The 13334-nt window shown below is 35.6% G+C and overlaps 3 protein-coding genes across 3 annotated transcripts; all 3 read left to right on the top strand.

The window, feature by feature from the left end:
- Window positions 1-585: 585 nt before the first annotated feature.
- Window positions 586-1971, top strand: LOC126751693 (uncharacterized). The gene is made up of 3 exons (XM_050462152.1): window positions 586-1025; window positions 1099-1221; window positions 1280-1971. Exons 1-3 carry the CDS (start codon window positions 820-822, stop codon window positions 1413-1415), a joined length of 465 nt encoding a protein of 154 aa, XP_050318109.1. The 5' UTR covers window positions 586-819; the 3' UTR covers window positions 1416-1971.
- Window positions 1972-2206: 235 nt separating this feature from the next.
- LOC126751692 (uncharacterized) lies at window positions 2207-3925 on the top strand. The gene is made up of 3 exons (XM_050462151.1): window positions 2207-2612; window positions 3165-3287; window positions 3702-3925. The coding sequence occupies exons 1-3, from the start codon at window positions 2317-2319 to the stop codon at window positions 3829-3831; spliced, it is 549 nt and encodes a 182-aa protein (XP_050318108.1). The 5' UTR covers window positions 2207-2316; the 3' UTR covers window positions 3832-3925.
- A 670-nt stretch (window positions 3926-4595) lies between these two features.
- On the top strand, window positions 4596-5719 carry LOC126751691 (phosphate carrier protein, mitochondrial-like). Its single transcript, XM_050462150.1, has one exon. It carries the CDS (start codon window positions 4625-4627, stop codon window positions 5717-5719), a length of 1095 nt encoding a protein of 364 aa, XP_050318107.1. The 5' UTR covers window positions 4596-4624.
- The last annotated feature ends 7615 nt before the right edge of the window (window positions 5720-13334 follow it).

Genomic DNA, 13334 nt, shown 5'->3' with positions numbered 1-13334 from the left:
CCATTTCCACAAATAATTTTGTTCAACGATGAAGCTCACTTTTGGTTGATTGTTTGATAAACCAAAACGAAAATGGAGCGATATAGATGATAGTCCCAAGCCATTGTTGAAACGCCGTCATATCCTAAAAGAGTAACTTTTCGCTGTGCTTTATGGTCAGAGGGAATCATGGGCCAGATGTACCATGTCATCATGGAGAAGTCTATAAAGCCATGTGTAACTTTTTCGTGCCTGAATTGGAGGATATTGATATGGACATGCGGAGTTGGCTCCAACTAGAATCGTACATACGATACAGCCAAAGAAACAATCAATTTACTAAAAAAAAACTTATGGTGGGCACATTAAACCGCGTCGTCGATCTATAGTGTGGCGTTCGAGATCAAGTGATTTAACACCGCTGGACTATTTTTGTGGGGTTATGTGAGGTCGCTTGTCTATGCATATAAGCCGGAAATCACTGAAGAAAATATTTGGCACGTTGTTGTTGACAAATGCTGCAAAGAGTGGTCGAAAATGGAACTCGCCTGTATTGGCCAGGCATGGATAACGAAGGAATACTCATTTGTGCTAAAAAAATAAAAGCAGAATCATTTACATTCAATAAATTATGTTTACAGTCACCTGCAACGCTAACGAATAAAAAAACTCAGTACTCTAGCATATTGAGTCAGACAAAGACATCGAACAGTTGTAAAACGACATAAGCAAAAAAAACAGTAATCAAATATTTAATAATCATAAAAATATGAAATAAAACTATAAAATAATACAAAAAAAACATAATAATTAAAAAAAAAAATTATAAAAATAGTACAAATGACAGAACCACCTGCACCTGTTGAAATCAAATCTTCACAAATAAACCGCTCAGTAATACCACCGGCTGGCGATGGCGAAAATGTGCCATTCTCGCAACGTGAACTTGAGTTGTTGTATGAAGAAATTTGTAAGGATCGCAAGAAGAAAGAAGATTGGCGCGATGATAGTCGGCATCCGAGCTACAGGAGATTTACAGTGCCTTAGTGGGTGCAATCAAAAAGTTGACTTTTAATGAAAATATATTGCTTTGTTGTATTTTCTTCGCATCTTCCGCAGTCACTTCAAGTGTCGTGATCGCTATCATAAGACTAAAAAGGAGTATGAGGAGCAATTTCAACGTGAAATCAGTCTGTTAATGAATAACCTGAACACGGCCTACGAAGCGGCGCGTTTCAATCGGTGCATATGTCGACGCTTATAAATTTTTATTCATATTAATTTTATGTATTCTTTATAGCCATTTATGCATTACCACCTTGTGGCCGCCACTGCACAATCGTGCTGAACTTATCCACACACAACGCTACTACTTCCGCCTGCGATCCGAACAACGCCGACGTTTAAATCAGATTATTGCTACCAATTTTCAATAGTCAAGGTTGCACTTAAAGCGACTTACAACAACAATTTCATATATATTTATACAGAAATTGCTTAACGGATTTATAAATCTATACAAACCCCACTGTGTGTTCGGTTAACCAATGGATCATCTAGCCAAGAAATATATTTGTTTGTATGTGTGTTCTATAAAACAAGTTTTCGATTTATTTTTCGTAAAGGCTGACTAAAGGCTGGATCCAGTTTTATTATATATGTTTATAGATGCATGTTGTTTGTATAATGAATGTATGGACAATGGGACTATTGAATTATGTCGTGATATTCGTAAGACGCTTTGAAACTCCAGCACAGAGATTGCACGATTACGGAACTTCGTGCCCAAAATCGATGGTAGCATAGGTGGTAAACATGACGCATCATTCCATACAAGCTCTTTAAAATCTAGGCCCTCAAATGCTTTTACAAAATTCCCAACATAGTATTTAAGAAAAGGCCAATAAGTCAATAGAAATATGGGACGTTAAGTAGCAGTGTAGGAAATTCACATCTGTTTAAGGACAATTTTGTAATCGTAGCATTATTGAACCGAACAAACAACTGGTATAAATTGCACAAAACTGGTATAATTAAATAAAGCGAGAATATCAAACATTTCTTCTAATGCCTCTTTCAAAAATTTGTTTGTACTACATTTAATAGAATTAATAAAACTCTTGATTTACCATTACTTATATGACTGCCTTTACATAGGGTTCATGTGTTATTTACTACTTCATTGTCAAAGCAGTCAAATTACATTTACTTTCATAAATGTGTCGATCTTTTACCGCGTTCTTTACAACAATATTTTTATAACATTTTTTATATTTTTATAAGGAAAATTGTTTGTTTGACTTTTAACGCGCTTTAGGATCAGCAAAATCAGTGCAAATGTCTCTTCGCCGTTCAACTCTTTCGGGGCGTAGAAGAACCGTTTTGAGCGTAGCCTTAGACGATGATAATCCACGCGTATCGTATCAAGCTGCGGATGACGATGTTGTACCAAGAGCTAGTAGCATTTTCTTGACTTCAATTGTGACAACTTCCGAAGCTCCCAGAAGGAAACAAGCAGAAGTTGTTCAACAACTGATGGACGACATAAATGTAGACGAGCCACGTAACTATGAAGAGGCGGATGCCAGAGACTTGCCCAGCCGCGATCCAAGCTTTACAAAGGAATTCTTCACGTTAGCTATAATCTGAGTATTATAGCAAATATACATTAGGGTGATTCAAAATTTTTTTTTTTCGTTTGGTACTCGGAAAAATAGGTTCCTAGACACCTCTAAGAAAGTCTCTCCAAAACTCTATGAGTTTCATCATTCATAATGATTTTTTTCATTGAGTTATAAAATTCATAAGAAATAAAAAATTTTCCCAAAAATAATCAAACTTCAACCGTTAATATCTTTTAAACGGTTGGGTTTACGAAAAAATCGTGGAGACCTTTTTTGTAGAGCATTCAATTTCCTACAAAATCTAAGGAACAAGATATTTTTACAAGTAGTTGGAAGCGAGATATACATTTTTCTATCTGATAATAAGAAAAAATATAAAACTGTATGTAGGAGGACCTTCCCGTTACAATTAAGAACTCATGCTTGGAGAGGCTTTCTTAGAGGTGTCTAGGAACCTATTTTTCCGAGTACCAAACAAAACAAACAAATTTTTTTTTTTGAATCACCCTAATATACATATTTATATATATATGTATATGTATATCTCATTTTGTATTTCAGCAAGTTTAACAGCCTCATGAATTATAGAGAATCAATAACCAAATACGAAAAACAATTTCAACGTGAAATTTCATTATTACTTGAGGCTCAACCGACCGCCTATGAGGTAGTAAGTTTGCAAAGGTAAATAATTTTAGTTTTATGGTTAAAGAAGTCGTTAAATTTACTTAAGTTAATAGCTGTAAACGCTTGGCCGTCCAGTCGTTTTTTTTTTGCTTTAAAAATTCCTTATCTACTGGTTTGAAAGATATGTTTTCCATATCAGACAGTACAACAGAATCCTATGTGAACGATACCTATTGCCTTTCAGACGCTGTTTAATTTCTCAGATTACTCAAAGGTCTTATAGTTTTTAGTTCAAGTTTTTTATGAAAGCTCTAATAACATAAATTGGTGAAATTAAAAACTATATCCTTATGACAAGCTTATGTTATCAAGCTTTCACCTTTGTGATCCAGGGCCATCACACTGCTCTTACTTAATATATAATTTAGTATATTTGACTTATATTTTATCCACATCTTTAATTAACTTTAGGCACCTCAGCTACACGTCCCTATGGCCGCCATTACATAATCGTCGCGAATTGTTTAGATCCAGACGACTCTTCAATTGTCTTACTAGCAAGCAAAAAAATCGCCTGCATCAGTTAATGGCTCAAAGATAATTTTTACGAAATTAAAAAGTAATCGGTATTCATTAAAGTCATGCTCGCCCACAACTAAAAGCACTAAAATATGGTTCGATAAGTACCGAATTGGATCAAGAGTACAGTTTTAGTTATAAAACAAATTAACGATGTTATCAGAATAAAACAAAAAGCAAAATATGAAAAAAAATATAAACCAAAGCTAAAGTTTTATTTATTTTTAGTGGAACTCAGTTTGAATGCTGCATTGTTCTATGAGTTGGTTTAAATTGGGTACTAAAATCAATCTAAATTAGGATTGGAGCACTCATAGGCCGTCGTTAGATAAAGTCATGACTATTCGGCTATAGCTACGTTATTTCTGTTGGCGACCATCCCTCAGTAGGCTCTTGGAATGAGCCGAAATTGAGAATAAGTGGTTGTGTATCAAATAAGACTGCAGTCTTTTTTTCTCAAACGGTATGAAAAATATGTTCAAGTATTTTTGAAGTTTTTGAAGGACGGCCCGGATTTAATTTTCCCTTTCAGGGAGTGTTAACTTGACAACATTCTCCAAAAAAAATTTTTCAATTAGAATATATAATATATAACACGTCATATCGTACAGAGTTGTATTCACATACGAAATATAAAATCTAAAACATTTCAACTCAAAGCCTGAAGTACAATTTTTAAACGCATTTTACAGAAATCAAATATGAAGTTTGAAAACTTTCATTCATCGGTGCTTATTTGCTTCAAACGCCAAGTCATTTACAACCGTTTCAAATATTATACCTAAATAAAATTACGAGGAAAAAAGTAAGACGGCATGCTGTCAGCGTTATTTGATTCCGCGTCACACATTTTACTTAGTTCGCCGGTGAAATCGGTAAAATGCCAAGCAAAAGAAGAAACGCAACTGGACCCGCCTTTGCGTGTGCCATTTTTACCTCATCGTCACTTGATGGCCGCTGCGGTTGCGCCCGGTGAAGAATCCTGCGAGTTCGGCAGCCTCAAGTATTTCCAATTGTGCATGATTGGTGGTCTTATATCCTGCGGCTCCACACACACACTGGTAACGCCCTTGGATTTGGTTAAGTGTCGCTTGCAAGTCGATAAGGCCAAATACAAAAATCTTATACACGGTCTGAAGTTAACCGTCAAGGAGGAGGGTGTACGTGGCTTGGCCAGAGGTTGGGCGCCCACATTCTTCGGCTACTCAGCACAGGGTGCCTTCAAATTTGGATTCTATGAAGTTTTTAAAGTATACTATTCCAAGCTATTAGGCGATGAAAACGCTTACCTATATCGCACGTATATCTATTTGGTTGCCTCGGCTTCGGCTGAATTTTTTGCCGATATCGCCTTATCACCTATGGAGGCAGTAAAGGTAAAAATGCAAACGACACAAGGTTTTGCTAAGACAATGCGTGAAGCCATACCGAAAATGGTGGCCGACGAGGGTATTACAGCTTTCTACAAGGGACTTGTGCCGCTGTGGATGCGTCAGATACCATATACAATGATGAAGTTTGCTTGCTTCGAACTAACACTGGAGCTGCTTTATAAGTACGTTGTGCCAAAGCCGCGTGCCGAGTGCACAAAGGGCGAACAGTTAGTGGTCACTTTTGCTGCGGGCTATATTGCTGGTGTCTTCTGTGCGATAGTTTCACATCCAGCCGATGTAGTCGTCTCAAAATTGAATCAAGCTAAGGGTGCTTCGGCCTTGGATGTGGCGAAATCGCTGGGATTTATGGGAATGTGGGGTGGCTTGGTGCCGCGTATAATCATGATTGGCACTTTGACCGCGCTGCAATGGTTCATTTATGACGGCGTTAAAGTGGCACTACGTATACCGCGTCCGCCGCCGCCAGAGATGCCGGCTTCGTTAAAAGCTAAATTGGCAGCAGGTGAAAAGAAATAACATGTGCATATGTGTTGTTTGTTCAAGTTAATTTTAAAAATATATTTTTGTTTATCAACGAAAAATATTTATTATTACATCAGATGAAAATTCAGAAGTTGTAAAATTTGTTGCGGTCGATACTAAAGGAGAAAGCGTTATGAAAATTGAGTTCTTAGTAGTCATAAATATAATTATATAAGCAGTATACCAATCGTCTCATAGGCAAAACCTTCTGTCAGCGTAGTTCATGGTTCTCACAGCCCAAATATGTAGCAACATTTTGTTTACGATCCTTTACGTATTTGTCGGATATAGTTCACTTCACAGCTAGTTCACAGCTTCATCTTAATGTTATTAAACATTTTTAGTTGCGTAAATTTTAAATCTAACTGACCAAAGTTAATCTAAGTTCGATGTGAAGACATTGTCTTCTACTTAATAAATCAACGTTGTTTATAATTTTAGCTCAGGCTATGGACACTCAACCATTCTGATAACTTTTTGGACCTTCAAATCTAATGCAACTTAATTGTAACGCACTGATCACCTTCTCAAACGAAGAATATAATACAACAATTTTTGTTGTTTTTGTGTATGACTTCCAACATGCTCCGCACATTCAAAAGCAATTATTAGTGCCCAAAAGCTTCATGCACTGAATTTTAGATCGCACTTGACGTGCTCCATTCTGGTTTCAATTGCTTCTAGTATTTTGGTAAAGCAATTTCCTAAAAACAAAAATGAAAGTAAAAACCATAATTTTAAAACCAATTCTGTTTATAACCAGATGGCATTGCATTGATTGAAAGCTTCCAGGAATAGCTTGAAACCATTAGACTCATTCGATGTGCCAACGGCAAATCAGTTGGCGAAGAGTTAAAAAAAAGTACAGAGCACAGAAACTGTAATATCCATGCATGAAATATGTATGTGCATAGCTAACACAGGAAATCATGCCCACTCTCCGATGCACACATGTATATACATATGTATGTATGCGTTTATGTACACTTTGCTATATATGCGCTTGAAGATTCCATTCATCTCTCGACTGTACACTAAGTGGCATGTGCACTTCATGGCTTCAAATTGAACACTGGACAGAAGCTAATATGTACTTTGAAGGACTTTTGATTTTAACTGAGTGATACGTTGCAATTGCCTCTACAACCTTCGTAATTATAGGGTGTCGTTTAAAGCTATGAACATTTCATTTAATACAATAAAATCAAAAAGAATATTTTGGCTTTATTGGTTTAATTATTTTGCAATATTTATTGCATGAATAAGAATTCTGGCACTGCAGCGTCCGAAAACCATCCTCTTGATGCAATTTAGTACACGTTTCCCAGCATATATTTCTTAATGGAATTCATTTCTTGAAAATTAGTTAGCTGGATGAATCTTCAAGATTCTTCGCCCTCCAAATATAGCGATTTCGCATTTTTTAGTACACTTTAAAAATAGCTCATAGCTAATTTGTGCTCCTAACTGACAAGTTCTACAAGAAATTTGCATAGGATTCCAATTCCATAAGTAAATTTATCGATATTTTTATCATTGTTCCGGTATAAGTCCTTAAGTACCCTGTTTACACTTCAGCCTCATGGTTTTTATATACTTATGTTGATATAAATACATGTATTTGTATGTAGAGAAAGTAAAGATTTCATTCGATTGCTTGACGGTCAATTGTGGAGCTTGTTTTCCGTTAAAATGCATAAATCAAAACAATATGAAGATATATGAGCATTACAAAGTGGCACATCACCCATATCTATATAGTCAGTAATTGTATATATGTTTTCACATACTCATATAAGCAGAATTGCATGTATTTTTAGTTGGCTGGGTTGCTATCCAAGGCTAACATGAAAACATGTGCATGAGTACAGGACAACGCGTTGCGTGGAAAGCTATGGAATGAGAGATACTTCAGATACAACGTCACAAGGCCAATACACGCATATCAGTCATTCGCACCGGATGTCAATGTCAGACATACTGACCATATACGGGCATGTATGTACATACAAGTACATGCATATGTACTTGGAAATGTTGAAAATTTCCTGTGCTGTAAAGCAACAAAACAGTACTAGACATTTCTCTAATTAAATTATAAATATGTCTACATATGTCATGTGTATGTGTTGCGTTGAACTAGCGCCTTAAATTGATGATTTTTTCTCGTAAACGTATGAGTAAGATAAAGTTGTTTATAATAAGCTTGAGCGGTTTGTTCAGGCTTTTCTCAGCCAACTCTTACCCCACTCACAAGTTCAAAATCATTCAGGGCTTCTACGCTTAAGTTCGAGTTCCTTGTTTATAGAACTTCAACTGATGGATGGCTGACTCAAATCTCTACCTAAGTATGATCTAATTTTAAAATTTGTTCAATATATAAATATATATATGTATATATATAGCAGGAAAATGCTTCTAAAAAGTGCGTAAGGAAGATTTATAGAGAGAGTAATAGAAGAACTCTCTCAATATACTTTTTGCTTTCAAGAATACTGAGATCGCTCTAGCTTTTATAGATATATATTTAAGATGTTCATGGTCAATTTACAATCACATTTCATTTCAGTCCAATTAAGGGCCAATGCTTCAATTTTGTTTTCTCTTTCAAATTTACGTTGAAGTTATAACAACTTTCTACAAGCACATTTATCCCACATAAGCAAAATCTCATATGAAAGACGCGTTTAGAAATACTCACACACTTGCGTATGTGCTTGATAACACGCTATTCTGCAATAACAATCAACTATTTACCCACTGAGCGCCAAATAGTCAATGTGCTTTACGGCTAACTGGTCGAATATGTGTGCTACATTAGCGCATAGCAGGTGAACGGCAGGCGCTGGGTCACGGATAACCATTGAAGCCAGTAAGTCAACAACGAAACGCTACGGGCAGCTCGAAATAAGAACACCATAAAATTACTTCTACTTGCATTACTATAAATGTAGATATGTATGTAGTTACGAGTACTTACATACGTATGTAAAGGCTGAATGGCCGCGATTCGGGTGCTATGCAACACGTTGGCAAACTCCTTCATTTTCATCATTAGTTGGTAAGGCAGCACCTAGCTGTTGAACGGGCTATGCAAACTAGGCTATTGATTCATATTAGGCGGACCATCATTTTCTAGTGAAATGGTTTAACAATGGCAGGGATAAATTTAATTGTACCAGGCACAAATTTTTGGAACAACTCGGGGTTTTTCATGCAGAAATACCGAACTTACTCCATACGCCCATGAAATGTGAATAATACAGAGATACCAGTGCGCCCGGAATATATCTTAGTTAGTATGCTCAGAATCCTCAAAAAATGAAGGATGTTCGTATTATAGATCTATGGCGTACCATAGAGAAAAATGTGAGCAAAGTCCATAACCTCGTTTTGGCTTTGGAAAGCTGTCGGCGCAATAAGTGTGGAGCAACAAACGAAACCATGAGACCGATTTGGGGCAAAGTTTGCCGCAGTTTAAGCGCAATTCGTCTTCAAAAAGTCATTTGAAAAAAAATCGTATGAAAAGTCTATCGCCGTCACGGAGCCCTATTTGCAGACGTTCAGAAATCGTAATTTGATGACAGGTTAAAGAAGTTTGAATACCGCTGAGTCAACAGTATCGATCTGAAAAGATGTTATGTTAATGAATATATTAGATATAATTTTACCTGCTTAGCCAGTATAAGCGATAAGTTTTATGGTGTCATTATTGCAATTTTAGTTTTTCGTTTTTATTCTCGTATATATTTTATGAAATACTTCTGGCAAACTATGTCAATCTATATACGATACGTATGTATGTAAATTATAAATTTTATTTTCTAACAATGGCTATCACTTGAACATAAATCCTACTAGTGTGATAATGCCTTTTTCACCGAAGTGCTCTGTGTTACTGGTTTTCATACCAAGTCCACAACAAATTCATAAGAAAACTCTCTCATGAAAGGTAAGCCTCCACAAGTGCAGAAATTTATGCACAAGTGCACAGATCTGTTATCTCAAATAGGAGGTAAACACCTACAATCATCGCCATCTATGCATTTGCAAGTATATCAACTGAGCGCAGTGAGATTTATACTACAAATTTATATCAGTACCGCCCACAGGATAGCATATTTAGCTTGAAACGAGTTTTTATCCTCTTTCTCAGGGCGGATACGAAGCCCTTCGCATTATGCTCGTATTAAACCCAAACATTGCCACTCATAAATCCTGACAGTAACATATAATATTAATATTCCTAATGGGTATTTTAACATTTCTGTATTTCTCTTACGTTTTCCGAGTTTACGTGCGCGAAAATGAATTTCCATATACACCGTATATACACATATATATGTATGTATGTATGTACGCATGAGCTGAAATGTTTAAGCAATAAAAACTACATTTACACAGGTATGTTAACAAGCACACTTGTTGGCCTCAACACACACATACACACACACACATGCGCGTATACAAAAGTAAACACTCAAGATTCAGCAATTTCGACAGTAAATTTGCACGCCGTACAGGTGTGTCTGACAGACAGCATAAGTCCACTTGACCATTCCCATAAAACTCCTTTGTTTTTTATTATCACATATATTTCTTATTTTCTGCATATCATTCGCCATTTTCAGCCAAAAACTGAAAACACTAGAATGCATAAATAAAAGAGGCGGCAAAAAACAACGCTGAAACGTTGCAAATGAGAAATGAGAAATGAGTTGGTTGTTGTTGCGATTTCAGCAGACAGTTTACCAGCCGCACACGTATAATAAAGTACTTACTCGCACAGCCCTACAATCGGCCCCACAATAGTCTACACGCTCTGTTGGCGGGGGATGAGCAATTGGTGGGAGTCTGTGTATGGTATGTTCTGTCTGTGTAGGTATGTACGCAAGTATGCAAATTTACATGAGTATAAGTACATCGTTTTATACAATGTAAATGTTCGCACATAAGAGTAGAAGGCCATTGTGGCAGTAAAATTAGATAAATAGCTGCAGAGCAGACGACGCCAACGCTTTCAATTTTCTCATGAAAAAACTGTTTTAAAAGCGTTTTATGTTTTCGAGCTTTGGCATTTCCGCCGTTAATGCTGCTGATTCAAGCGCTCTTCAAATCGTTGTTAACTTGTTCCGACTTAATAAAAACTCTATTATAATTTAATATTTAGCGTTGCTCTGAAAGGAAATGTAGAAATTTAAAACATTCGGTTGGCTTTGTACCGTTTGTGTCCGTTAATATGTAAGAAATCTTGCCAAAATTAAGGGAACTTATAAGCTTGACTATACTATAGTTGGTGGAGAAATTAATGAAAGCGATCCACGAAATCCCTCAGCCTCCATATATTAAATACAAAAACTATTGTTATCTCAGTGGACCCTTTGACAAAAAAATATGTCGGTCATGTTTTGAGTTATCTTAATAAAATTGAGTAGAAATATGTTTCCTAGCACATTTTAGTTTAATCTTAAAAATAAAAAAATATTATCTTTCTAAGCTTCCAGCTGACTTTAAGCCATTTATATAGTTAAGTGTGTCTGATGTTTGCATGAAAATAAGTGAACAAGATTTCTTGAATATAATGTTTGTGGTTTAGTGCTGACTATGAATAAAATCGATCAGGACTTTGGTCTAAATCTATGATAATATCCTAGAATTTTTTATAGACTCTATGTGGTCTAACACAAATAGCCAGTAGATCGATTTAATGAGTACTAAGACTTTATAACATTTTACCGGTCAAAAATTCATTATTGGCGATAGCAGAAAACATTGGAGAACTGATATAGATTTGAACAGACAAGATGGTATTCATAACACACGATTCGAAAATCAATAAAATATCGTAAAAATTACGATCTTACCTAAATATAATTGTTTTCATTCATTTATAATAATTAAAATTTAAAATGACTATTTGATACTAAGCTTCAATTTCTTTATAATACAATAATTATGTAAAACTCTTTTTTGAATAATTTGCCAAAAAGCTGTATTAAAACTATGTTCCGTTAATAAAAATATTAATAATACCGTATATGTCGCAGTAAATATATACCAGAGCAGCGTCTTAGCGAAAAGAACTTACTCGTTTACATTTATAGACCTTTTCTCTTCTATACTCATATTCTAAAATCCATTATTTTCAAATATAAACCAGCATATTTATAGCCCTTTCAATCCATTTGCATGGCTGCAATGTAGCCAGGTTAGTGTACACACCGACCTTTTGCCTTTTGTTGCAGTTTTCGCTGCCTTTTCAACCACGACTTACACTCATAAACAAACTGAAAGCCTTTGGCGAAACATTGACCATTTATGGCGGTAAACCACTTTTCCGACCCACCACTTATATCCATGACTATTGTTCGGTATTTAGTCTATTGTTATTAAGGTTGATGGTTAACATTTCTATTGTTGCGCTTTATTTTAGTTTTGATAAAAACAATTGTTGTAGGCTAGAAAATGCCGCATAAAATATTTGAATATTTCAGCCGCCGTGCGGATGAGTAGCGCGAGGGTGTCTCAATTGTGCTCACACAATGCTTATTGAGTATGGAAAGCGTGATTATTCAAGAAATTTCTTTGGTAAAATAAACAATTGAGATAATTTCTTCACATTTTATGCACATATCAGAAATATACAAATGTAATGTATCTATAGTAAATATGTGACTTTTAATTGTCATCAAACTAACCTCAGAAGGATTAAAATGTGTACATTGAAATGAAATATGTGTCCGCCGGTGAGTTTTCACAGCATGTCTACTTCAAGTTCAACTTTGTAAGTTGAAAGGATAAGCCGAACAGTCTTCAGAAAAGAAATCAGGCTGAAGTTTCTGGTGATGTTCCTCCCATAACATTTAATTATCTTTTTCCTTAATGTAGAAGTTTACTGATGGCATATTTAAAGGTTGCCACAAAGTATTTCTGCTCATATATCCGTTCATATTTTAACTTTAACTGGCGCATACATCTCTATTAAAGCAGGATTGAACTTCATCGGTTCAAAAATATTCATCAACTCTTCATCAGTTATTTCCCCAGATAGTTCGAAACCTGTAAAAACCTGCATATAAAGTTTTTAAATCAAAAATTTCATATGTTGGCATATAATATGTAGATGACGCTTAACTCATATTTCCCTTCATTTTCTACTCAGGAAATCATAGTCTCCTAACTGTTATCATACGCATCCTTAATGGCAAACTTTATGCAATATATGCCTTGCACTGCTGATTTGTTACTTCTTTGGTTTTCTCCAAGTTTATTTCTTTTTCAGAAGATGATGATTTAGTGCAAACTCAGCGAGGACACAACATACCGATTGCATATACGAACAAATCCAAGTTAATGCATTGAAGGTAATTTAGAAGTTTTAGCTTAAATTTGTTATTGTTTTGTAGCCATAGGCCAAAACTTTGATCAAACTTAGTTACCGAACGTACACTTTGCTGTTTCGGCAAACACATATTTGCTATACATACATATATGTATACTTAGGCATGCATTGTCTTCGTTACACCAACTGCTGCCTGGTCCATTCGCTGCTTTTGTCCATCTAAGCGTAGAGTTTGCAAAATCAGCAAGATAATTTCCTGACCACAGG

Source organism: Bactrocera neohumeralis, chromosome 2, assembly GCF_024586455.1.
Source record: "Bactrocera neohumeralis isolate Rockhampton chromosome 2, APGP_CSIRO_Bneo_wtdbg2-racon-allhic-juicebox.fasta_v2, whole genome shotgun sequence".
Classification (NCBI taxonomy): domain Eukaryota; kingdom Metazoa; phylum Arthropoda; class Insecta; order Diptera; family Tephritidae; genus Bactrocera; species Bactrocera neohumeralis.
Note: the sequence above shows the minus strand (reverse complement) of the source record. Positions and strands in the feature narration are given on the sequence as shown.

Bases quoted from the DNA above. Each gene is read 5' to 3' on its own strand.
- LOC126751693 (XM_050462152.1), top strand. From the start codon at position 820: ATGACAGAACCACCTGCACCTGTTGAAATCAAATCTTCACAAATAAAC. The intron at 1,026-1,098 runs GTGGGTGCAATC...CATCTTCCGCAG, and splicing joins AGGAGATTTACAGTGCCTTA to TCACTTCAAGTGTCGTGATC. The intron at 1,222-1,279 runs GTGCATATGTCG...TATTCTTTATAG, and splicing joins GAAGCGGCGCGTTTCAATCG to CCATTTATGCATTACCACCT.
- LOC126751691 (XM_050462150.1), top strand. From the start codon at position 4,625: ATGCTGTCAGCGTTATTTGATTCCGCGTCACACATTTTACTTAGTTCG.
- LOC126751692 (XM_050462151.1), top strand. From the start codon at position 2,317: ATGTCTCTTCGCCGTTCAACTCTTTCGGGGCGTAGAAGAACCGTTTTG. The intron at 2,613-3,164 runs GTTAGCTATAAT...TTTGTATTTCAG, and splicing joins TTTACAAAGGAATTCTTCAC to CAAGTTTAACAGCCTCATGA. The intron at 3,288-3,701 runs GTAAATAATTTT...AATTAACTTTAG, and splicing joins GAGGTAGTAAGTTTGCAAAG to GCACCTCAGCTACACGTCCC.